Source organism: Pseudonaja textilis, chromosome 13, assembly GCF_049901715.1.
Source record: "Pseudonaja textilis isolate UNSWEBS1 chromosome 13, rPseTex1.2, whole genome shotgun sequence".
NCBI classification, from domain to species: domain Eukaryota; kingdom Metazoa; phylum Chordata; class Lepidosauria; order Squamata; family Elapidae; genus Pseudonaja; species Pseudonaja textilis.
The window spans coordinates 17,844,244-17,870,234 of record NC_142002.1 but is presented as its reverse complement, the minus strand read 5'-3'; the positions used below and the strand labels follow the sequence as shown (position 1 = coordinate 17,870,234).

General features: G+C 46.0%; 1 protein-coding gene across 2 annotated transcripts in view; it reads left to right on the top strand.

The window, feature by feature from the left end:
* The first annotated feature begins 1,371 nt into the window (after positions 1-1,371).
* ARID3B (AT-rich interaction domain 3B) overlaps positions 1,372-25,991 on the top strand; it is a 39,986-nt gene continuing 15,366 nt past the window's right edge. Inside the window, exons 1-4 of one of the 2 annotated variants that reach the window (XM_087941538.1) lie at positions 1,372-1,512; positions 8,463-9,131; positions 21,277-21,348; positions 22,251-22,323. In XM_087941538.1, coding sequence (XP_087797664.1) covers positions 8,535-9,131; positions 21,277-21,348; positions 22,251-22,323 — 742 coding nt within the window. In that variant the 5' untranslated portion in view covers positions 1,372-1,512; positions 8,463-8,534. The remainder of the gene's footprint in view (positions 1,513-8,462; positions 9,132-21,276; positions 21,349-22,250; positions 22,324-25,991) is intronic. The other variant, XM_087941537.1, reaches the window with a different exon arrangement.

Below are 25,991 nucleotides of genomic sequence, written 5' to 3'. Positions count from 1 at the left end.
GTGGGGGTGGGGAAGACCAGGTCAAGGGTGAAATGAATGATGTGTCAGAGTCAGCTGCAATCGGGAAACACCGACATGTCAACTCCTAATAAATCAATCTTTTTCACTCTGAGCGATGCGGCTCGAGACTTATGATTTGAATGGGGCTGCATGTCGGAGTTCTGACACTAAACTAAAATGAAAATCAGCCATTATAAATAAGAGAATAAAGATCAATCACTGCTTTGAATAAAAGTACAGGTAGTCCTCAACTTACAACCACAACTGAGTCCAAAATTTCTGTTGCTAAGTGAGACATTTGTTTAAGTGCGTTTTGCCCCCATATTATGACCTGTCTTGCCACAGTGGTTAAATGAACCTGGCTTCCCCATTGACTTATGCTTGTTCAGGTCACAAAGAGTGGATCACGTGACCATGGGACACTGCCACTGTCATAAATGTGAGTCAGTTGCTAAGTGGCTGAGTTTTTGATCACGTGACCATGGGGATCTGCAATGGTCAAAGGTGTGAAAAATAGCCATAAGTCACTTTTTTCAGTGCTGTTGTAACTTCAAACCAAAGCTTCCAAGACTGTAATTACGCACATACTTTTTTTAAAAAAACAAGTCTTGTTTTATTGAAACACTGGGAATTATTTTCATTCCCAGCCAGCAATGAATCTCAAGAACGAGTCTGAACCGACTGAACGACTTTGCTTCCTGCAAAGGTTTCATCACCTTTGCCTGTCCTTGATATCTTATGGGAGGGGCAATCACCTCCCAGCCTTATTCTTGAATCGCCCCTTTTGTTTCAGCTGCTCTCACCTTCTAGCAGCTCTGTGCATACGCACACTGGGAACAGGCTCCCCTTGTTCCTTGGCCTCGCTACTTGGCCTGCAAAATTGCTCTATCTAGAATGAAGCATAGATGAATGTAACAAATTACATATATGGTTTCTGTTCCTTAAAAAAAATTACAATATGTGCAATTATATACATATAAATATACATGTGTGTATGCTCCTGGGTGTTCTCTGAGCTTGTTTCCTTGCAGCTACAAATATTCTCTATGTGGCTATTGTATATCTGTGACTACATGCCTTTTTATATATTTTTGTGGCTTTCCGTATTTTCTCCCCCCTATTAAAATAATAATGATTGTGGAATTTGGGGCATGCTTTCCTCTCTCTTCTCTGCATTTAATTCAGGGTGAAAAAAATAACCTTTTTTTTTTTAAAAAAAGGCATAAATAAAATCCACTCTCCCAGCCAAAAAACCGCTGAACTTTCTGCACCCCCATACCGGAAGTGGCGAACGGGCCCCGCCTCCTCCTCCTCCTCCTTTCCTCTGGCCGGGCCCGCTCAGGGACGCCCCTTCCGGCGCGTGGCCCATAGAGTCCCCTCCTGCGGCCCCTCTTTCCGGCCCGGTGGGGGAGGGGGCTGGGGGCGCGGCTGAGGCGGCTGTTGCGGGCGGGCGCTGCGCCTGTGGCGAAGGAGACCCCGCCGGAGGAGGAGGAGGAGGAGGAAGAGGAGGAGGTAAGGGGTGGGGTGGGGGCTGCAGGGCAGGCGCCCCCCCTCGAGCGGCGGGGCCGGGCTGGGAAGCCCCCCCTCCCCCGGGGACCCCCCCTTTCTCCCGGGGGGGGGGCTCTGCCCGGAGCTTTCTTTCGGGGAGGGCGCGGAGCCGCCGGGCGGGGAAGTCCCGGGGGCGCTTGGTGGGGAGGGGGGGGTCGCGGGGGTCCCTCTCCTGCCGCTTTTTCCCCAAGCTGGCGCCCGCCGGAGGGGTTGCAATGGGCTCCCGGGCTCCCCTCCCCCACCCTCTTCAGCCCCCTCCCCTCCCCCCGGCCTCATCCTCGCCAAGCAAGTGGGGAAGATGATGGGAGTTGTAGTCCAAAGCCCTAAATAGCCCCCAGGTTTGGCGGGGGGGTGATCGGCTGTCCCCCAAGCTGGCGCCCGCCGGAGGGGTTGCTCTCCTCCCCCCAAACCTTGCCAAGCAAGGGGGCAAGGGGATGGGAGTTGTAGTCCAGACAGCCCCAGGTTTGGGGGATGGGAGGGGGAGTGGTGATCAGCTGTTTCCAACCTGGCGCTACCTGGACTACAACTCCCATCCCCTTGCCCCCTTGCTTGGAGAGGATGGGGGGGGGGCTGCTGGGGGAGGGGAGGGAAGAGCCAGCAATAGCCCCAGGTTTGGCGGTGTGGGGGTGTGTGGGGGGTGATCAGCTGCCCCCAAGGTGGGGCCCACTGGAAGGGTTGCAAAGGGCTCTTGCTGCCCCCAGCCGGCCCAGTTCTTGCCAAGCCAGAGGGCAAGGTGATGGGAATTGTAGTCCAGAGCCCTAGATAGCTGCAGGTTGTGTTGGGGGGTGGTGGTTCTGCTGCTGCGATCCCCAACCTGGCACCCACCAGAGGTCTTGCAATGGGCTCCCGTCTTCCCTCCCATCCTCCACCTTCAGCACGCCCCCCCCCCATCCTTGTTAAGCAAGTGAGGAAGGGGTGATGGGAGTTCTAGTCCGGAGCCCTAGATAGTCCCAGATTTGGGGAGTGGGTGTATGTGCGTGATCAGCTGTCCCCAAGCTGGTGCCCACCAGAGGGGTTGCCATGGACTCCCCACCCTCAGCGCGCCCTTCCCATCCTTGCCAAGCAAATGGGCAAGATGATGGGAGTTGTAGTCCCGAGCCTTAGACAGCCCCACCTATGGGGCAAGGGGTCTGCGGTGTCCCTGACCTGGCAGAGGTGTTGAAAATGGGTAGCTGTGCTCCATGCCGGACCCTTCTCTTTGCGACGATGTGAAGATGATGGGAGTTGTAGTTCAGAGCACTGGACATCTCCAGGATTGTGGTGGTGGGAGTTCTGCAGCTATCCCCAACCTGGTGCCCTGGGAGTTACTGCAATGGATTCTCAGGTGGGCTGGGCTGAGAGGTTGAGACCGGCCCAAAGTCACCCAGCCAGCTTTCATGCCTATGGCAGGACTAGAACTCCCAGCCTCCTGGTGGTTGGTTCAAAGTCACCCAACTGGCTTTCATGCCTATGGTGGGACTAGAACTCCCAGCCTCCTGGTGATTAATTCAAAGTCACCCAACCGGCTTTCATGGCTAAGGCAGGACTAGAACTCCCAGCTTTCTGGTAAATGATCCAAAGTCACCCAGCCGACTTTTGTGCATAAGGCAGCACTAGAACTCCCCATCTCCCAGTTTCTAACCTGGTGCCTTAATCGCTGCACCAAACTTAATGGGCCACAATTGGCGAGGACCGCAAACGTTGCACCTCCTTTGTACGATGCTTTTACTCATGGTTTATGTAGTGAAGGCCATTGCCCTCTGATCCTACCGAGTCTTTGGGGGAGTAAACCTTGAGTTCTGCTTGAGTAAGCACTGTATGACTCTTCTCTTCAGGGTGCTGCTAATGAAAGTCCCTTTCAGTTGCCAATGGTATAAAACAGAGAAGAAAATATTCTTCGATCCATCAGAACTTTTATCAACCTGCTATAATGAAAGAAAGGGCGTCTATCGAAAAGCTGTGGATTGTCAATGCAAAGGCTGGCACTAGCCAAGCCTCCAAGTTCCATGTTGCTCTGCCTGCCAAGCATGGCTATGAGTTGAAAGTATTTGTTGCCTTTTCTGTTTTGAATTATTAGCTGCTGCTTTGAGTTATGTCCATACTTAGAATCTAGGGGCTAATTTGGGCCTTTGAGATTTTTTCAAAGCCAGCCTGTATCATGTCACTCAGCTGTGGGTTATATCATTATGCACAAAGAAAGCATTAGGGGATAAATTATCTTAATCCTATTAATATGCAAATGTACCTCTTGCACAACTGAGGTTTCCAGGCCAGGAAGCTGACTTTAGGCTGCCTGCAGCCGAATGAGAAGTTGTTTAAAAGTGTTTGTAAGATTTTCTTTGGAAATTATCTGTTGGCGATATATTTGAAACTTGCATCCTGAGTGCAGCAATGTAGCTTTTATGTAGGTGGTTTTATGTGCAGGCAGTCCTCACTTAATGACTGGTGACTTAGCAATCCGGCAAAGTTGCCACAGCCTGCAACCCAAATATAATTACAACCAGATTTTGATGGTTGCAATTTGGGAGTGTGTGTGTGAAATTGCAACCATCAGAACTTCAAAACCGGGTCATAACTACGGTGGGGGTGGCTGTTGCAACTTTGCACGATGTTGCATTTTAGGCACTTGGTAATCAGCTTGTATTTGCAGTCGCTTCATGTCTTGTGGTTTTAAGTGTGAGGACCAGTTGTAAGTGATTTTTCCCTGACACCATCATAACTTCAAACGGTCATTAAGCAAGCAGTCGATAAGTCAAAGGCTAATTGTAAATTAAGCACGTTTCAAATAGTGTTAGCATTTTAGTTGCTACCATTTGGCCGTTGGATCCTTTAGTTCCTGCATGCATGCATTGAATTGTCTTTGTAGTAAAAAAAGACAACTGTAAATTGATAACAAGTCTCAGTGTTAACAGGGTTGCTGATGACCTTCCACTTTGGTTTCGCAGAACATTAAAGAGAGTCACGGGAAATTCTTGATGATTCGGTCTTTCTTAAAATAGCAAGAGGGGTTGTTTTATTGCTGGTGGAGACGGGCATATTTAATTTTAGCAAAACACCCTATTGCTCTTTTGGAGGGTCTGTTTGGCTAAAGTTATGCATCTTATCTCGGTGAAGCTAAGTGCTTCTGTGCCGGCAGAGGAGTAGCTAAAAACAAAACAAAAGGAATTGTTCTTCCATTCTCCCTTCGCAATTTGGTTTCTCACCACACCAAGAAATTCTCTTCCAATAATGATTCCCCCCCATGTATTTCCTCCCTTTAATGACTGTGTGGCTGTTGCCTTTCATCTCTTGACCATGGCTCATTCATTATTTACTGTCCCCTTATTCATTATCTCCCTGTAGATGGCACTTCACCGGACCTCTGTGCCCTGCGGTGTTTCTAAATTACAAAAAAATTGGACTTCGGGAAATAAAATAAATTCGTCTGAAAGGCAGAAATGACACACATAACAAACTGGGTGCCCTAAAGCACAGCCATGGCAGAGGGTGGGAATATTACGCCTTATATTGAAACTTAAATAGTAGGTGCAATTCATCAACTCTTGTTATTACATCTGAGAGTCACAATTGCTTTCTTGGCTGTGACGGACAGACTCTTGAAGTCATGCTTGCCAGCTGCAAAGAGTCTTCTTGTTTGTTCTTGCCAGCTACCCAAGAGCCCCAAAATTTACCGTAGGTAGTCCTTGACTTAAAACCATTCATTTAATGTCTGAAGTTACAAAGGCACTGGGTGGGGAGTCGGGGGGGAAGTGACTTACGGCTATTTTTCACATGACCATTGCAAGCCTCCCCATTATCATGTGATTAAAATTCAGGTGCTTGGCAAACGGACTCATATTTATGACAGTTGCAGAGATCCCCTTTTTCCGACCACCTGAGACCAGCAAAGTCAATGAGGAAGCCAGATTCGTTTTAACAACCATCTTAGTAACTGAACACGCTGCGGTGATTTCCCCCAGAAGGTTGTAACACAGGACAAAACTCACTTCACTGTCTCGTTAGCCGTGGAAACTTTGGGGGTCAATTGTGGTCGTGAAGGCAAGGACTTTCTATTCCCCCCTCTTCTCGGCTTGGTCTCTACATCCCAGTGGATGAACGAAACGGCTTTTGTCAGTATTAGAATTAGTTGCCAAGGGAGATGGGACTCCCTTTCTGGATCCCTGTGGCTGGCCCAGGGTGGGCTAAATGCCACCGAGACCCTCTCTGCCTGCTTCATTCTGTGTGCGCCCGCCCACCCTCTCTCCTTCAGAGACATTTGGCCTCTCATTGTAGTTCTGGGAAACCTGTTGCTGAGGTAGCCATGGGAAGGAAACGGAGATTAAAGACAGACACACCAAAGATGGATGAGGCAGGGAGGGAGATTCTCATCACCTTGGTTTGCAGACCACCAAGCATTGGAAGCTGCCTCGTGTGGGTATTGATGGCGAGAGGATGCACGTTCAACGTTTCTTTATTTCTCAAGGAGAATATTTGTAGCTCAGGCTTGAAATGAAAGGGGTCCTTGCAGACGTTTCATGACCCAACTAGGTAACACCATCAGTCTTAGAAGAGAGGTGGGTTTTTGGAGAGGAGGAAGTGAAAGAGGAGGAATAGGAGGACAATGGAGTCCTTGGAGCTCTCTGAGCTGGGTGGTTTACTTGCAGACGTTTCATGACCCAACTAGGTAACATCATCAGTCTTAGAAGAGAGGTGGGTTTTTGGAGAGGAGGAAGTGAAAGAGGAGGAGGAGGAAGAATAGGAGGACAATGGAGTCCTTGGGGCTCTCTGAGCTGGGTGGTTTACTTGCAGACGTTTCATGACCCAACTAGGTAACATCATCAGTCTTAGAAGAGAGGTGGGTTTTTGGAGAGGAGGAAGTGAAAGAGGAGGAGGAGGAAGAATAGGAGGACAGTGGAGTCCCTGGGGCTCTCTGAGCTGGGTGGTTTACTTTTAGACGTTTCATGACCCAACTAGGTAACATCATCAGCGTTAGAGGGGAGTGGGGGAGGAGGAGTGTGGGGTGTTTGGGGAATGGATTACTGCAGTTGTTAAATTACTAACATGGCTGTTAAGGGGATCCGGCTTCCCCGTCGACTTGCTCGTCAGAAGGACGCAAAAGGGGTTCCTACGAACCCAGGACACTGCAATGGACGTAAGTGTGAAAACCGGTCCTAAGTCCCTTTTTTCCCCAGCGCCCTTGTACCTTTGAACGGTCGCTAAACAAGCTGTTGTAACTTGAGGACTAGCTTGTCAGTTTTTCAGTTGCATCGGCTTCTTGGGTTTGCTGAATACTTCTGCGTGCATTCAGCCTCTCTCCATCTCTCGTTTTTACCCTAACCCTGGAATGAGAGCAGCATATAGCGACGGAGGAGCTAAGTTGGCTCTACACATTTCTGAATAAAGGATCTTTCTGCATGCCTTTCTTAAACTGTAATGCCAGAACAACAATTGGTGGACATTGCAAGGGTTGTTGTTTTTTTTTTCTTCCTTCTCCCCTTCCCTGGAGCTGTAATCCTATTTTGCTCTCTTTATGCAGGAACAGACCTTTTCAAAGACAATATGGCAGGACGAGAAAGTGTCTAGTGCCCCCATACGATAAAGTTATTTTTTTTTTTGTAATACTTTATAACATGTGAAAATTCCAATTTCGATTGAACAGCGTGTGGCCTGGGTACAAATCGTTTCAGGAAATAATCCCGGTGTTTACAACAATATTCATTGCGTTAATATGAATAACAATAAAAGTCATACTGTTTGTTTAACCGAGTTAATGTGTCTTCCTAGTGTCTGGTGCCCCCATACGATAAAATTATTTCCGATACTGATTTGGGGTGGGTTGTGTGTGTGTGTGTGTGTTTTAATTTACTACAAGGAAGTCATTGCTTTTCAAAGAAATCTGGAATTCCATAAAGGCAAAAAACAAACAAACATGGAATTGTGCATGGTTCTTTTCCCCAGTCCAGTTTCATTTTGCAGCTCCTTGGAAGCAGGGTGGAGGGAAAAGTCATTATCCAGGCTAGCGGTGGGATTTAAAAATTTTTTTTACAATCAGTTCCGTGGGCGTGGCTTGGCTTGGTGGGCGTGGCAGGGGAAGGTTACTGCAAAATCCCCCTTCCCTCCCCACCCCACTAACCTGCTTTCCAGCTCCGTTCTCCTGTGCAGGGCAACTGAAGAAGGCCCAGCCGATCAGCTGGGACTCAATGGGAGGCGGAGAAGAGAAGGAGGCGGGGCTAGTCAGAGGTGGCATTTGCCGGTTCTCGGAACCGCTCAAAATTTCCGCTACCGGTTCTCTAGAACTGGTCAGAACCGGCTGAATTCCACATCTGTTTGGAGGGAAGAGAAAGGGAAGGATAGCACAGCAATGATTGGTGTCCGGAAGTTGGAAGTTTTTAAGAAGCGATTGGATAACTATTTGTCTGAAGTGGTGTAGGGTTTCCTGCCTAAGCAGGGGGTTGGACTAGAAGACCTCCAGGGTGCCTTCCAACTCTGCTATTCTAATTTCCTGTTAAAGATGGTACTGTCATTTGATTGCAGGGGCATCCACTGGAGCAGAGGCCAAAACTCTATTCTATTCTAGTTCTACTCTACTCTTATTCCTTATTCTATTCTGTTGTATTTTATTTCTATTCTATTCTGTCCAGTTGTGGGGTTCAAATGTTTTTGTACTGGTTCTGTGGGTGTGGCTCGGTGGGCGTGGCTCGGTGGGCGTGGCAGGGGAAGGATCCTGCAAAATCCCCCTTCCCTCCCCACCCCGCCAACCTGCTTTCCAGCTCCGTTCTCCTGGGCAGGGCAACCGAAGAAGGCCCAGCCGATCAGCCGGGACTCAATGGTAGGCGGAGAAGAGATGGGGTTGGCGGGGCCAGTAGGAGGTGGGGATTTTCTGGTTCTCCGAACCGCGGCTTCGGAACCGGCCGGCTCCCACCTCTGACCTCGGCCTCTTCGTTTGTGTTTTTCAGATCCCGCGAAGGCTTCGCCTGGAGCCGCGTCCCCCCGAACTCCTTTCTCCGCCCAGCCATGAGAAGCGCAGGATGAAGCTGGAGGCCGTCGTGGAACAGCTGCAGAAGCAGCAGCAGCAGCAACAGCAGCAGCAGCAGCAGGCGGCCCCTCTCCCCATGGAGTCCCGAGACCGGCCCCCGAGGCCGATGAGGGACCCTCCACTGCCCTTCCCTCCGCAGGGGACGCTCCAGCAAGCCAGCCTGGCCTCCCCGCCCGGCAAAGCCTCCGCCGGGCCCCTCCTCGGGCCTTCCGCTAGAATGGCCCCCCTCTTGGGGGCTCCTCGGACCTTTGATCAGAGCGCTCTGAACTCGGAAGAGGAGGAGGAGGAGGAAGAGGAGGAGGAGGAGGAAGAAGAAGAAGGGGAGGAAGATTCGGAAGACGGGGACCTGGAGGACAATGCCCCCAGAAGCGGCCAGGATGCCCGCTCGGCTCTCAAGTACTTTCACGCTTCCAAAGCGGTTTCCCACAACCAAAGAGTGACCCCGTCTTCTAAGCCCCTCCAAGGCCTGGCGGGGTCCCAGCGGCACCTCCAGGGAAAGGACCAAGCGGGGAAAGAAACCCCCAACTTGCTCTATTCCGCGTCCTCTACTGGGAGGCCCACGTGGCGGCTGGAGGAGCAGCACAAGCAGGTCAGTCCAAAGGTTTTGCACACACACACACACACACACACAAATGCCGTTGAAGCTTGTGGCTTGCGCTGCGTTGTGCGAGATGCGGCCCTTAGGCAGGGAAAGCCGTGCTGCGCCGTATTTGGGCGTCGGTTGTCCTTCCCTTTTGACTTAACAGTCTCCCGTCTCGCAACCGGTAATTGAGCCCGGCGCTTCCGTTGCTAAGCGAGACCGCAGTGAAGGGAACGTTGGTTCCTTTTTGGCGAACGTCCTTGCCGCCGTCGTTAAGGGGAATCGCCCGCGGTCGTTGAATTAGCGACACGGCTGTTCAGGAGAGTCTGACTTCCTCGGATTTTGCCTTACCAAAAGGTCGCCCCCTCCAAATGGGTCCCATCGCCCCAAGACACCGCCAACTGTCGTAACTCTGAGCCCCGTTGCCCGGCATCCAAATTTTGATCACCTGACCATGGGGGTTACCACCGCGGTCGCAAAGTGTGGAAAAACGGTTCCCCGGTGTCATCGTAACTCGGGACGGTCACTAAGCAAAGTGTTGTAAGATGAGGACTGCCTGCGTGAAGTTGGTCCCCTTGTTTTTATTTTATTTTATTTTAAGCCAGGCCCCTGTGAGGTAGTTGGACCAGAAGATATTCAGTGGGATTCTTTGCGGAGGCAAAAAGCAGGAATCTGGCTCAGAAGCCTTAAATAAATCCACGTTTGACTGCAGTCGAGCCTTTGATAATTGTGAGCTCTGGGAAGTGAGCAATTTTGTTTTAAGAAATCTCTTCCTCCTCCTCCTCCTCCCCTTCTCCTTTTCTCCTCCTCTTCTTCTCTTCCTTCTCCTCCCTTTTCTCCTCTTCCTCCCCTTCTCCTTTTCTCTTCCTCCTCTCCTCCTCCTCCTCTTCCTTCTCCTCCCTTCTCTCCTCTTCCTTCCCTTCCTCCTCCTCCTCCCCTTCTCCTTTTCTCTTCCTCTTCTCTTCCTCCTCTTCCTTCTCCTCCCTTTTCTCCTCTTCCTTCCCTTCCTCCTCCTCTTCCTCCCCTTCTCCTTTTCTCTTCCTCCTCTCCTCCTCCTCCTCCTTCTCCTCCCTTCTCTCCTCTTCCTTCCCTTCCTCCTCCTCCTCCCCTTCTCCTTTTCTCTTCCTCTTCTCTTCCTCCTCTTCCTTCTCCTCCCTTTTCTCCTCTTCCTTCCCTTCCTCCTCCTCTTCCTCCCCTTCTCCTCTTCTTCCCCCTCCCCTCCCTTCTTCTTCCCCCTTAGCAACAGTTCCTTTGCATGTTTCCGTATTATTATTTTTACGAGCAGAAGCAAAAGCCAGAAACCTTCCTGACTGCACCCCCGTGAATTAAGCAAGAGGGAAACGCGCGTAGAAAAAAAAAAAAAGAGACAGTGGGCTTCCTATTTATACAGACCCCAGGAAGCCTCCCCCAGTTTCCCCCTCACAAGTTGTGTTTGCAGTTCACACCAGCAGCTTCAGGGCAACCGGGCCTGAGAATAATAATGGGGGCCTTGTGCTTTCATTGGTGGCCAAAGAACCTTTGAAGTGTTGCAATTAAAAAGCAGGCTGACTGATGCAACTCGAAGGAGTATTTTACTCGTCCTTGGTGCAATTAGGCCTTTTGGCGCTCCGAATTCCAGAATCTTGAGACAGATGCACCCATCTGTCTCCGGGGTTGTGTACTGCCTGCACGTTGCACAAAAGTGTGCAAGGGCCGAGGGCTAATGGTGTCGGATTCTTACAGCAATTTAAATTTAAAAACAAAAACTAAAACAAACCCCCAAACAGCACTTTTTCTGGCTTTTTGAGCGCGTAATCGCATCCGCTTTTGTGGTGCGGTGTTGGGTCCTGCTTCTTGCAGTGTCTAGTGCTGTTGTGTGGGTGACTTTGAGGGGGCGGTTGTGAGGCTTCCCTTAAGTACCTAAGCAAGCATCTCCTGGGCCATGGTGAAAAGGCTGTGTTGAAAAGACAACTGAGTTGGCAAGCCGGTGAATCCAAGGAAGGCTCCTTCACAGCTTGTTTTCAGAAAAGTTAACTTGGCTACTTTTTTCCTTCTGTTTATTTCCCGCAGCATTTCAACGCCTCCGTTTTGCTGCCCAGCCTCTCAGACGCTGAGCACAACTGGTCCTTTGGAGAGCGGGTGCTTCCTTCATATATATATGAAATATATATATATATATATATATATATATATATATATATATATAGGAATTATATATATATATGAAAGCCCTTTCATATATATATATATATATATTTTCTTTCCAGGATATTTTGCCCCTCGCTTTTTGCATTAAATTTCTGCTCTGCATTCAGGCTCAGGAATGCAGCCCCTGAGGAGTTGAGCCTACTAACCCTTTGCTCTTTTCTCCCCTTTCAGAAATCTATAAAGAGCCATTTTTCCAACCTGGCCTTTAAAAATTAATTAATTAATTGATGTGCAAGGTTGGTTTTTTTTAAAAAAAAAATTATGTACCTATTAAAAAAAAAACAGAAATTGCCTTAGAAGTACAGGCAGTCCACCACTTACAACAGTTTGCTTAGCAGCCATTCGTTAACTACGCCGCGGGGAAAAAAGCGACTTATGACCATTTTTCACAGTTACAACTTCTCACTTAGCAACATACGTTTGGGGCTATAAGGAGAAGATGAGAATAATGATGGGATAAATGAGACTACCGCCTGCCTAGGTGGTTTGACATTTGTTGCAGGAACTAGTTATTTAACAGCACGATGGCAGGGGTGGAGGAATATGCCAGAGGATTGCAAAATCTCCTTCTCCTTTTGCGTGTTTGCTATAAGCTTCGAGGACTGGAAGCTTATTCGTGTTACCGTAATTGATGTTTACGCAAGGGATATTTATACCTCCCCCCGGTGTATCAACGGTGCGCTGTGTGGGGCTACGTCGGAGAAGGGAACAAACAGCTTCAGTTAACAAACTGTTTGCTTTCTGAATCTTTTCACCGAAGCCAAAAAAAAAAAACACACACACAGCAGGAATCACAGGTGGTCCTCGGCTTAACGACCACCCCGAGCCCCAAATTCTAATATTGCTAAGTGAGAAATTTGGTTTTTTTGCCCCATTTTTACAACTGTTCTTGCTACCGTTGTTTAAGGCAAGAGTCTTCCAACCTTGACCGCTTGAAGCCTGGCTGACTTCAACTCCTAGAATTCAGGCTTCAAGTGGCCAAGGTTGGACACCCCTGGTTGAAAGGAATTGCTGCCGTTGTTAAATTAGTAACAGGGATGTTAAGTGAATCCATTAATACGGTTCTTAAGTGAATCCGGCTGCCCCCGTTGAGTTTGCTCGTCAGAAGGATGCCAAGGGAATCTCGGGACCCCAACGGCACTGACCATCATAAATATGAACCATTTGTCAAGCATCTGTATCTAATCCCTGTGACTGTATGTGATCCTGTGAAGGGCACAGTCCGGCTGGGCATGCAGAGGAAGACCCAGGCCCACCCCCTCTTCATCATGGGGCACGCTGGGAGGAACGGAGAAGGGAGCAACCTGGCTTACAGGAGAGAAAAGGGCCCTGATCCCTTTCATTAGTTGCAGCTGGGAGAACAGGATATAAGAGGGGTGTTTGCACATAGCACCTTGCTGGAAGCAAAGCGTGCATTATCTTTGTGGAAGCTTACCCGGGTTTTGGCGTCCTCCTAACTGTGGGTGCTGCGTTATCCTTTGAAAGTCTGCCATTTATCATCCGGGCCTGCCGTGTTAATAATTACTTCAGTGTGTTTTATGTTGGTTTTTTTTAAATTTCTAGTTATCTTTACTTTGGGTTCAGACTGCATTTCCGCACTTCATAGACTGTTTTTGGAAGAGTTTGATCTCCAGCCGAGGAGAATTGGACATTGGGGTCAAGTTGGAGGCATGAAAGGGGATTTATTCTACTTTTGTGACTTCGTTATTTTTGTGTCACGCCCCCTTGGGTCATCACAGACCCCAATGGCGCTGTGACTGTCATAAATATGATCCGTTTGTCAAGTATCTGTATATAAACCCCGTGACTAGGGAGATGCTAAGCATGAAAAATGGACATAAGTCACTTTTTACCCCCAGTGCCGTAGTAACTTTAAACGTTCACTAAACAAACTCTGTAGAATACCTTCTGCAGAATACCTGGAGAAACCTACCTGTCCCAGCCATTAAGTGAAATAATCTTTTTTTTCCGCACTGTGAGTATGGTAGGTTGACTTTTGAATGAAAAGAACGGCTTTCTCCTCTTCCTGAACTCTCCTCAATTCCTCCAGCATCATGACTGGGAAATAAGGACGATGAACATTGCTTCCCGCACCCTCCCACTTGCAAATTCCTGCCCCTTAAAAAAAAAAAAAGGATTTGCAGTTGGGATTGTTTGCGTGCCTCTTCACTTCTTCTCTCCAGTGCACACGGCCACTTTGGGGAGACGTTCGTTTGTTCTAAGAAAGTTTCCAGTTTAGCCTTTAAGGGGGAGCTTTTTTCCTCTGTGGGGTCCCCAATGGCTGTAAAAGCCAAGGCATGTTGTGGCATGGTGTCAAATTCCACACCTAGGACACCAAAACGATCTGGCCTGGAATCCAGAATTTCTTTAGTGGCTTTGTTGTAAGAGGCTGGTAGAAGTTAGCTTCCGTATGCATTGCGGGGGGACTGTTGACTGCAGGGTAATTGAATATACTTCTGATCAAGGTAGATTTAAATCACGATTTAAATCACTAGTAAAACGGCTTGATTTAAATCGACTCGATTGAAACCCCTAAGAGCCACTGTCACCTCCGTCCCGCAGCGGCTCCTCCTCCGACCCAACGTCGACTTCACCGACGGTCCCAGTGTTGCAGGAGATACAGCCTCGTGCTACAGAACTAAGCTCCACTTCGTGCCGCATAAACTAAATTACATCGTTTACACGTCTACCGTTGTAAACCAGAACGCTGAAATCCATTCTTATCATTTAATTCCTTGCCAGGAATTCTTTGGAGGAGCGTCCAGTCAAAGGCCGCCTTCTCCAATCCACTAACCCAGGATTGTGGCTGTCCATTCTTAATAGGCAAGATTGACATTGGGGTGGATGTCAAGTCACCCATTTTGTAAGATGAGACAAGCAAGATTTCCTATTTTGGTTCCTGGCAGCGGCTCTCTCGTCCCTTTAACGTGTCACGGCGGGGGATGGGGAAATTAAATCTTTCCCCTACCCTTTGTAATGTTCTCTTTGTCAAGCAAGGGCTACTTAAATTTGTGTTTTGCATCGACCCAGAGTGGTGGGTTGATCTAAAAATGGGCTTTCTGCGTAACTTTTATTTGGAATGGACACTTTCAGAGCGGTGTTTCATTTGTTTTGGGGTTTTGTTTTGGGTTTTTTTGTTATTTTCCTCTTCACTTCCCCATTTTCTTTCTTTCCTTCCTTCCTTCCTTTTTCTTTTTCTTTAAAAACAACCCTTTAAGTCATCTCAAAGCCCCCTTGAATGTTGGAAGGAGGCTGTTGGGTGCTTGTCCTCTTTTGAGTTCCATTCAGCGTCCCACCACAAAAGCAATTAATTGTCCGACACCCTTGTGGACAAAAGAGACGGCTCAGCTTAGGATAGAGGGGCGGCAAGAATATTGTCAACACCAAACGCGGAGGAAGCTTTGGCTGTCTCTCAGGGGGGGCTGGCCAACCCTCAAAAGAAAAGTCAATTTAGTTGCTTTTCTCCCCTTCTTAGCACTTCCCAAATTCATGCCGATTTAAGCCACAAAAGGCTGTAAGAGCGATAGGAAATAAGGGGATAAGGAAGAAGAAAAATCTTGATGGCGGTCGTTAAACAAAGTAAGAAATTAGATTAAAATAAAATAAATAAATCATTCGGGTTGAGATTTCTTTCTCCCTGCCTGTACAGGTAGTCCTCGCATTACGGCCCCAATTATTAGCCCCAAAATTGATGTTGCTGAGTGAAACATTTGATAAATGAGCATTGCCCCGTTTTACGGCTTCCTTTGCCACTGTTGTTAAGCAAATCATTGCATTCGAGTTAGAAATAGGGTTGTTGACTTTGTCAGAAGGTCACAAATGTGGAACACGTGTGCCCCAGCACCCTGCAGCCGTCATAAGTGTGAGCCAGTTGCCAAGCGCCACAATTTTGGTCATGTGACCACGGAGAGGCCGCAACGGTCGTGTGAAAAAACAGTCATAAGTCCGTGCCGTTGTAACTTTGAACGATCAGTAAATGAACTGTTGTAAATCAAGGTCTATCTGTACTGGATAGTTGTTTATTCATCACTGAGTATCTGCCGTTGAGTTAAAAGACACCATTGAAAAAAAAAACTGGCTTAATTGAGATTTTATTTTCCCCTATTCCATCTGGATGCCAAGGACAGAATCCTGAAATAGTCCCTGGATCAGAGCTCTCCAAACATGGCAACTTTAAGACCTGTGGACTTCAACTCCCAGAATTCATGCTGGCTGGAGAATTCTGGGAGTTGAAGTCCACAAGTTGCCAAGTTTTGGGAGGGCCTGTCCTAGATAATGAGCTGATTGACTAGCAAGAAATATTCCCAGCCTCTGGATGATTTTGACTGGCAACCCTTAAAGTGGGAAAGTGTGTGAATCAATGAAATGACCTCTAGCTTTGCAGTCATGCCGTCCAAACTGTGTTGTGGAGGAGTTGTGTGTAAGCCACCCATACCAACACCAACTAGGACCCAACAGACAGGACCGCCTTTTTGTAGCAACCTGTTGTATTGAGAAGTCCGTCCCACACAATTAGAGAGATCCTCCGTCACATCCAGGTCACGGTTGTCCGAAAGGTGTGCTTTCTTCTTCTTTTTTTTCAAGAAGCAACTGGACTTTCTTGTTATTCTTTGAAGAAGTTTTGCTTCTCGTCCGAGAAGCTTCTCCAGTTCTGACCGATGACTGAGTCAGAACTGAGGAAGCTTCTTGGAAGAGAAGCGAAACCTCTTCAGAGAATAAAAAGAAAGCCCAGTTGCCTTTTTGAGGCAAAAAAAAATCACCTTTGGGTGTTCCACACATCAGCCTTTGTTTGTTTGTTTTTTGTTTGTTTGTTTCTTGCTTGTTTGTCACACACACACACTCCAAAAAACTTTTTGCAATGAGAATAAAGTCCCGATAAAGGCTGAGGCGTTGGGTGACAATCCACCGTGAGATTCGCCATCTGTGTCGGTATTAAAACATCCTCTTCTCCAAGCGCAGGCCTTCAAAATGATTGGCAGGTGGTGGCGGTGGCTGTTTTTCCTTTTGTCAAATTCCAAAATCATCGGAGGAGGAGTGGCAGGGGGCTCACAATCACGTTAGGAATTTCTAGTGCTGCCCTCAAGGAAAGGTTTTTCACAGGCTTTTTGCAAACGGAGGCCAGAGGGGGAGAGAGAAAGAGAGAGAGAGAGAGAGAGAGAGTGCAATTGTTTTTGGACCTCTGAATTCCACTCTAATAAGATACTCCAGGTGGCTTGAGAGTAATCCTAAAATAGCTGCCTCTCTTAATTGCTTCTGTAAAATCGGGCTGGCCTGCTCTGGGGAAGGAGGGGCCGACATGCTGGGATAGTTAACTGAAAGGTGCTAGTTGGAAGGGGGATGTTGCCAGCAGCTTAGGAGATGCCTGAAGGATTTAATTCCCCTCCCCTGTAGAACAACACTACTTCCAAATCCTTATTTGGAGTCGTCTGTCCTTTTAAAGAGCGTTTGCCTGCCCTCACATGCATGAATGAATTCTATCCAGTTTCCATCAGAGACGCCATACAATAAATATATAGTCTGTGTTGGGGTGTCCGTTCAAAATCCCAGGAAGCCTACGACGAACAGCTTGTCTACAGTAAATAGTAAAGTCTATAGCAGGTGGAGGATCGGCACCGGTCCGCAACACGCCAGGAACCGGGCCACGCAAATGAGCGAAGCGCATGCAAGTCACAGGTGGTGCGTGAAACCATGCCTCTTTCGGTCTGCAGAAACCCCCCTCTCCACAGAACCGGTCCTTGGCGCCCAGAAGATTGGGGGCCAATGGTCAACGGCAGGAGCCCCCAAACTTGGCAGCTTTGAAGACCTGTGGACTTCCACTCCCAGAATTCATGCTGGCTGGGGAATTCTGGGAGTTGGAAGTCCACAAGTCTTAAAAGTTACCAAGTTTGGAGACCTCTGGTCTATGGCATTGGTCTCCAGCGTTGGCAGCTTTGAGACCTGTGGACTTCCACTCCCAGAATTCCCCAGCCAGTGTGAATGCTGAGAGTTGAAGTCTACAAGTCTTTAAATGACCCAGGTTGGATACCCCTGGTCTAAAGACCACCAAGGGATAGAAAGGGGGGCGGGGGGACAGAAAAGGAATTCCAACAAAACTTGTTTGGTTTGGTTTGGTTGTTTAAGGAAGGAATAAAACAGCTAGAATAAATATTTTTTAAAAAAAAGCTGTGCAGGAAAGAAATGTTCATCACTGACTGATGCTAAGGGGATGTAAATTAATTCTTCTGCCAGCTCTGGAGAAGAGGAAATGCTGTAATTCTTTACTGTATTGGAATTTCCACCATCATTAAAAAAAATAGGCTGATTTGGTTTAAATCGGCAGTTTTGACTAAACGTTCCCTCTGCATTGCCATTTATAGATCTCTTTCAAGAAGAGATTGGACGGCCATTTATCCAGAATGGTATAGGTTCTCCTCCTTGAGCCAAAGAGGGTTGGACTAGAAGACTCCCAAGGTCTCTTAAGAAAACCCTCTGTTATTAACAAAACAACTCCTAACTGGTTGTGGTCACGCTTAAAGCTATTTGAAAATAAATGCAGTAAAGCCTTGAAACAATTATTCGGAATTACTGACTAGACAATTCCCATTTTTTGTCCCACAGCGCAAAGCCTATTCATTTGCCGTGGCAAAGAGGAACATTGTAAAAATTGATCGTTGTTTTGGTTTTTTTTACACACACACACACACACACACACACACACACACACACACACACCATGCTAGGCATAGCCACTTCCTTGAAGATAAAGGCAGAGCTGATTTTTCTCTTAGGAAGGCTGGTCACTGGAGAAATGTTTTTGCCCTGTTTTAAGATATCAACAGCAACCGGTGTTTATTTCCTAATCATAAACATTTGAAATTTGCTGCTTTAATAAGTGCACCGGTTGCAAGCTATTATATACAATAAAAGATAAATATTTTCCCGTGTCTTGGGTGCATTTTAAAAAAAAAACAGTCCCAGAAATGTACATGTTAATATTGTGGGATTTTTAAATAGGAAAAATTAAATCACGAAATGAGGGGTTTCATAAGGGAAGAATTCATTTTGTCTTAATGAAGGAAGAAAATGTTCCTTTTAATTCTATCCCAGTTCCAAATGATGCAGCTCATTCCATTGTTCTGTACCTCATAGCTAGCTTTCAACGATCAGGTGGCTGGTGGGAGCGGATCTATTCAGGTAGTCCTCCACTTATGACCACAGATTTCCGTTGCTAAGCAAGACAGTTGTTAAGTGAGCTTCGCCCCATTTTAGAACCTTTCTTGCCACTGCAATTGTTAAGTGAATCTGGCTTCCCCATTGACTTTGCTTATTAGCAGGTCGCAAAAGAGGATCACATGATCCCCAGGACACAGCAACCGTCGTAAATATGAGTCAGTTGGCAAGCACCTGAATTTTGACCACCTGACTATGGGGATGCAGTCGTAAGTCTGAAAAATGGCCCTTAGTGTTCTGACCAAGGCTTCCGAGACTACGCACACGCTTATTTTAAAAAACAAGTCTTATTTTATTGCAACACTGGGAATTATTTTTCATTCCCAGCCGGTAATCAATCTCAAACAGTTCCTCAAGATAAGCACCCACCTTTCTTTCCTGTGAAGCGCTGCCAATAACAGAAGTGTCAAATGAAGTACAAAGAGCTTCAAGAATTAATCTGAACTGAATGAACGACTTTGCTTCCCGCAAAGTTTTCATCATCTTTGCCTGTCCTTTATTCCTTAATGGGAGGGGCAATCACCTCCCGAGTCGCCCCTTTTGTCTCAGCTGCTCTCGCCTTCTAGCAGCTCTGTGCATACGCACACTGGGAACAGGCTCCCTTGGGTCCTCTTCCTCGCTGCTGCCAGGCTCCGGAGGCTCTTCCTTATCAGAGCTAATTGTTTTGAAGCAGCCTTTTACCCGTGAAGGAATGGGATTCGTAAAGCAACATTCAAAGGTTGTGCTGTTACCTTTGTCTTGTGCTTGCTTCCTTGGAATCGGGTTTGGGTTCAGAACAGGCTGCCGGCAAACCCCAACAACTAAGTCACTTTTTTTTTTTCAGCATCATCGTAACTTCAAACTCTCCCTAAACCAACTGTCCTAAGTCAAGGACCAATTGTGCTCCTCTCGGGATGCTAACTTGCATTTGGGGAAGTCGGTTGGGCGGTATTGTGAGCGTCCAATTTGGCTTGCGCGGAGAACCTTTTACCTCTCCTGCTTGTCCAGGCAAGATTGGCATCTGTAGCTCTTTTTGAAGTTGGCTCAGGAGAGAGGCAACAGCTGTAACAAACAGCTGACATAACAGAAGCAAGCCATAATCCTCCATTAAATATATCTGGGCTGATGGGCCTCCCTGGATAATTGACTTTTCAGCCCCGCATTGCTGGCTCAAATAAAACCAACAGGCTTGAAAAGGCAACCTGTGCCATTCAAAAGATTGGTTGTGTGTGTGTGTGTGTGTGTGTGTGTCATACCACCCGTCTCCGAGCTATTCAACTTGGTAATTCCATGTGTGTGTCAGTGCCAGATGACGCTAAACTATAGGCATTAAAGTGGCTTAAAAAAATTTTTTTTTAAAAAAACACCCTGTTTTCGTTTGCAGAAGATCTCTCCCTGAATTCAGCGGCTTTTCATTCTGATTTTTAAGATCCTGTGTGCCTACCACCAGATGGTAGGTCTCTCTCTCTCACACACACACACACACAAACACACACACACACACACATATATCCCCTGGCATTTGACCTTATCAGTGTCGCCTTTTTTGACTGTTGCCCGGGCATTTTTGCATCGCAATGTTTGCATTTGGGGTAGCTGCAGTAGCCCTCCTTCCATTCCCACAATCATTAGAAAGATACCCTTTAGATTATTAATTATTATTTAGATTATGATAATAGATCACTAGATAGTCGTCTTCTGCAGCCTTCTGGTGTGACCCGCTGCTTGGGCTGGGATAGAAATCCCTGGGAGAGTAGAAACTCTTAAATCAGTAGTTCTCAACCTGCGGTCCATGGACCCTTGGGGGGGCATGATGTCATGAGGGGGCCAGGAAGGCTTGAAAAAATGTTGAGCCTTGGGGGTCTGTGGCCTTGGTCTCTGGCCACAAAAAGTATTTTAAAGGGGGCCCGTGCTGAAGAAAAAATGGAAAGCCATTGTGTTAAACCAGAGGTGGGAAACATGGCGCCTTTATGGCTTGTGGACTTCAACTCCCAGAATTCCTGAGCCAGCACAGAATTCTGGGAGTTGAAATCCACAAGTCACAAAAGGTCCATCGTTCTCCACCCCTGCCTTAAGCCCGCGAAATCCAGGATTCATGTTCCGTAACAGGGGACTCTGTGTTCAACTTCGATTCTTTTGTCCCGAAGGTGCTTCTTCAAAAGGCAAGTGGACTTCTTTAGCTTCTCATCCCAGAAGCCTCTTCAGTTCCGACCTAATGGTCAGAATTCAGTTAGAACTGAAGAAGCTTCTTGGACGAGAAGCAAAACATTTTCACCGGGGGCGTGGGGGAACGACCCAAAAAAGTCTAGTTGCCTTTTGGAAAACACCTTTGGGAGACAGCCATGACCTGGATGGTTGAGAATAGGAACAGCACTTAGACTTATATACCGCTTCACAGTGGTTTGCAGCCCTCTCTTAAGTGGTTTACAGAGTCAGCCTCTTGCCCCCAACAATCAGGGTCCTCATTTTACCGACCTCAGAAGGAGGGAAGGCTGAGTTAACCTAGAGCCGGTCAGGATTGAACTGAGGGCAGTGGGCAGAGTTTGCTTGCAATACTGTATTCTGGAAGGAAGGAAGGAAAAAATAGCAGTAGCACTTTAGACTTGTTTATACTGTTGTTTATACTGTTTTATAATTCTTTTTCCAGCCCTGTCTAAGCAGTTTGTTGCGCCCAACAATCTGGGTCCTCATTTTAGCCACCTTGCAAGGATGGAACCTCCACAGAGACCTGCTTTTTTTTGTTTAATTCCTGTCTCCTTTTGGTTTTCTCCCTCTTCAGAACGGGAACTTAACTTGGAGCGAAGAAGCCGACAGTAGCAGAGGGAAAGAAGTGTCCCGCGACTTTGCCAAGGTCGGTGCAACAACCTAAGCCTTGATTCTTGATTTGCATCTGGGGTGGAAATGGCGGCTTGAGCTGTTTTCGGCTAGAGAAACCTTGCTGTTGACGAAAACTTGCTTGGGCTGACTCTGCAACCTAAACCATTCTAAAAGGAAAGTGAAGTTTGTTAAGAGGAGGTTTGCATTCCTTTCCAAATCAGCTTCTTGTAGTTTTCTTGATCTGGCTTGACTGCCCGATCATCCCTTGCCTAGATGTCTTGGGGTTGTAATTTTTAGTACCTCTTCATCATAATCCGGGCTTCCAATCCACAGGGATCGATGTAGTAAAACGAAGCTTTGTGGTGGAGAGGTCATTGATCTGGATAGCCCTTAGTCCTTGAAAGGTTTGTCTCAGATTGTTTAGGAAAGTGTTTCTCCATCTTGGCCATTTTAAAATGCGCGGACTTCAACTCCCGGGGAATTCTGGGAGTTGAGGTCCGCGCATTTTAAAATGGCCAAGGCTGCGAAACACTTAGATTAAGCCATTTGTTTTCTTTCCAGCCACCACCTCCTCCTCCTCCTCCTCCTCCTCCAATCCTCACATCCATTTTAGAAAATTGATACCTGCCACAACATTAGCCTCCGAGGACTTGCGTTTCCAGATCCATCTAATCAGTGACCGGAATGCAAGCTGCCTGCGTCACCAACCTGGTTTTATTTTTTTATTTATTTTTTTCCCCCAAGGCTGCATTGAACAGAAGCAACACAAGTCTTTTTGTGCTGTTGTTGTTTTGCTTTTTTGGGGTGCGGGCTGGGGGAGACTTCCAATCTGAGATGAATTGTGGTTTTCCGCTCGCTTGAATATGCCTGTGAAATCTCGTTTCCTTGTCTGCACTCTCAAGCTAGGTTAAAATTGTGCCTGCTTCCTTTCCACAGTTGTATGAATTGGATAGTGACCCCGAACGGAAGAAATTCCTGGACGATCTCTTCATTTTTATGCATAAGAGGGGTAAGTGGTGTTTAGCGGGAAATAAGGGAAATAAACATTTGACTACTTGTTCTATATGCTGGAATTAGAAACCACGCCCATAAAATCCAACAGGCTCGGTGGCCTGATCTATATGAGGTTTTTTTTTTTTTCCAACAACAACATGGAAGTTGCTTTCCATTGCTCTCTGTTCTGGGTTGGTTTTCGATTTTCCAATCAAGCTGACGGCCTCAGAATTTCGAAATGGTCCTATTCAAAGACGTAGATGTCCTGTTCCTTCTTAGGATCCAGGTGTCAAGATTGTCCTTGAAAGAAACATGGCCACAATCAGGTCAATTTTAAGTCCCATGGAAGCGTGAAAGGTTGTGAAGTCAGCTGAGATGTCTTTGAACAGCCTGCCCATCTGTCTTTCAAACTCATCTGTGTTTGAACTAAAAATGGATTTTTAAAAAAATCAATCCAGTCTCCTTGATTGTTAAAAAACAACAACACCCAAAACCAATCTTCAGGAGAGGGAAAGCTTTGATGTAGCTGAAATGCTCACATGCAGGCCACTTTTATCATAAAAAGGAATTCTTTATGGTTGTCTATGCTTTTACTTTGGTTGGGTGCTTCCTTGTGATAACTCACAAAGCCCAAGACAAAGACAAAATTATTTCTACTTTGCATAGGTAGGAATACTTACTCTTTTGATTTTTTTAAAGCTCTATTTGAACTCAATAATGTCTACGTATTTTTATTTTCTTTCTTTTAAAAATTTTTTTTTATTAAACATAACATTTAAAAACATTGAACGTGGTGGAGTCCTTCTGACATAACTTTTGGTCATCATTCTAGTGTAATACAATATAGATCTTATATACATTTGTATGTATATATATATATATATATATATATATATATATATATATATATATATATATATAAAACATACATACATACATACATACATATATATGTTGTACATACATATATATATATGTCTCCAAGATACTCTTAATGTCACCAAGATACTCTTAATCTTACACGGGAAGAGACCGAACACACCTAGACCTACATACCTATGCCCGTGAAAATCTACGGAAACAAACCTACGAAAACAAATATATAGAGAAATACACATTTATTCATCTTTAATTACATCCTCCAACACCCTTAGTGTTATTTTAGTCTCATGCCCTTGGTAGAGTTGGACTCTGAGGGAGAGGAGGAGCAGCCAACAGGGAGTGGAGGTGTGGCTCCGGAGGTTGTGGAGGAGGCTGAGGAAGGGCAGAGGTCGGCTGAGCAGTCAGAGGAAGAACCAGGCCCATCCCCTCTTCATCCTAGGACATGCAGGGAGGAACGGAGAAGGGAACAACTTGGCTTATGAGAGAGGAAGTGGCCATGATCCCCCTCACTGATTGCAGCTAGGGAGAATAGTATATAAGAGAGATGGTTAAAACACAGCGTTGCCAGAAGCAAAGCGTGTTTTATTCTGGGCTGAAGTTATCTTGGTTGGCGTCCTTCCAACAGACTTCCTTGTTATCTCCTTGAAGTTGGTAATTACTTCTCCTGGTCCAAGTTGTGGAAATTCCTTCATTGTAGTTTGTTTGGTTTTTTTTATTTTGCCTTTATCTGCTCATTAAATTCGGACTGTATTGCTTTCTTTTGAAGACTATTTTTGAGTATGTTTTATCTCCAACTGAGAATTATTGAACAGTGGGGCCAAGTTGGAGGCATTAAAGGACATTTATGTATGTTTTGGATGTTGTTACGTTTGTGTTATACGCCGGGTCATCACAGTTTCAGATATCCTCTCAACAACTCATTTCCATCTTAGATCTTTCCTTTCGGACCCCACTAATGATAAAATCTATTCCAAATTATGTAATATTCCAACTGATCCTTATTTTTCATCTCTACGGTTAGCCTTTCCATTTCAGCGCATACCAGAATTTTGTTTATTGCTTCATCTTCACTAGGGATTTCTTTCTCCTTCCACTTCTGGGAAAATACCATTCTTGCAACAGTGATGACATGTCTTATCCAGTACAAACTCTTCCTTATTATGTTTTTTTTATAATATTCCCAATAAAAAAACATTCTTTGATCATGTGACCATGGGGACACTGCAACGTCCGTCTGGGTGAAAAACGGGCACAAGCCACTTCCTCCTCCCAATGCTGTCATACCTCTGAAATGTCTCTAAACAAAGCGTTGTAAGTGGAGGACCGCCTGCAGTTGGCTGGTGAAGAACCGTAGCAGGTAGAGAGGACTTATCCTTTGGCAGCTTCTGCAGCTGTTGGCGCCGATGCTGTAAAATTATAAATTATCCCGGAGCCAAGAGAGAAGCCTTCAGATTTTTAGACCGGCAGGGGTAGGTTTATTTATTTGTTTATTTTATTTCTATAGAATAGAGTGGAATAGAATTAAAGAATGGGATAGGATGGGATAGGATAGGAATGAAGAATAGAGTAGAATAGAACAGAACAGAATAGAATTAAATACTAGAATAGAATAGAATATAGTGGAATAGAATTAAAGAATGGAATGGAATGGAATGGAATAGTATAGAATAGAATAGAATTGAATTGAATTGAATTGAATTGAATTCTTTTTTATTGGCCAAGTGTGATTGGACACACAAGGAATTTGTCTTGCTGCAAATGCTCGCAGTGTACATCAAAGATGTATTCATCAAGAATCATAAGGTACAACACTTAATGATAGTCATAGGGTACAATAAGAATAGAATTAGAATAGAATAGAATTATTGGCTAAGTGTGATTGGACACACAAGGAATTTGTCTTGGTGCAGATGCTCTCAGTGTACATAAAAGAAAAGATACATTCATCAAGAGTCAAGAATCATCAGGTAAAACACTTAATGATAGTCATAGGGTACAATAAGAATAGAATTAGAATAGAATAGAATTATTGGCTAAGTGTGATTGGACACACAAGGAATTTGTCTTGGTGCAGATGCTCTCAGTGTACATAAAAGAAAAGATACATTCATCAAGAGTCAAGAATCATCAGGTAAAACACTTAATGATAGTCATAGGGTACAATAAGAATAGAATTAGAATAGAATAGAATTATTGGCTAAGTGTGATTGGACACACAAGGAATTTGTCTTGGTGCAGATGCTCTCAGTGTACATAAAAGAAAAGATACATTCGTCAAGAATCATCAGGTCCAACACTTAATGATAGTCAGAGGGTACAATAAGCAATCACATCCTACTAGGAAACAGTCCATATAAATCCTAGGGATACAAGCGACAAACTTACAGTCATACAGTCACAAGTGGGAGGGGAGGGGTGAGTGATGAGAAGATTAATAGTAATAGTAGTGCAGACTTTGTAAATAGTTGGACAGTGTTGAGGGAATTATTTGTTTTAGCAGAGTGATGGCATTCGGGGGAAACTCCCCTTGTGTCTAGTTGTTCTGGTGTGCAGGGCTCTATAGCGTCGTTTTGAGGGAAGGAGTTGAAACAGTTTATGTCCAGGATGTGAGGGGTCTGTAAAATATATATATATATATATAATATCCCTTTGCTGTTGCCCAAGGTTGTACGTGACCTCAGTTTTCCCAGGTGGCTTCTTCTTCCTCCGTTGGATGGGCCTCTCCCTAGAAGGGACTTTGTGAGCCCTGGCTGAACGGCTTCTGGCTGTTGTATATCTTATCTGCTTCTTTTCAGATGTGGA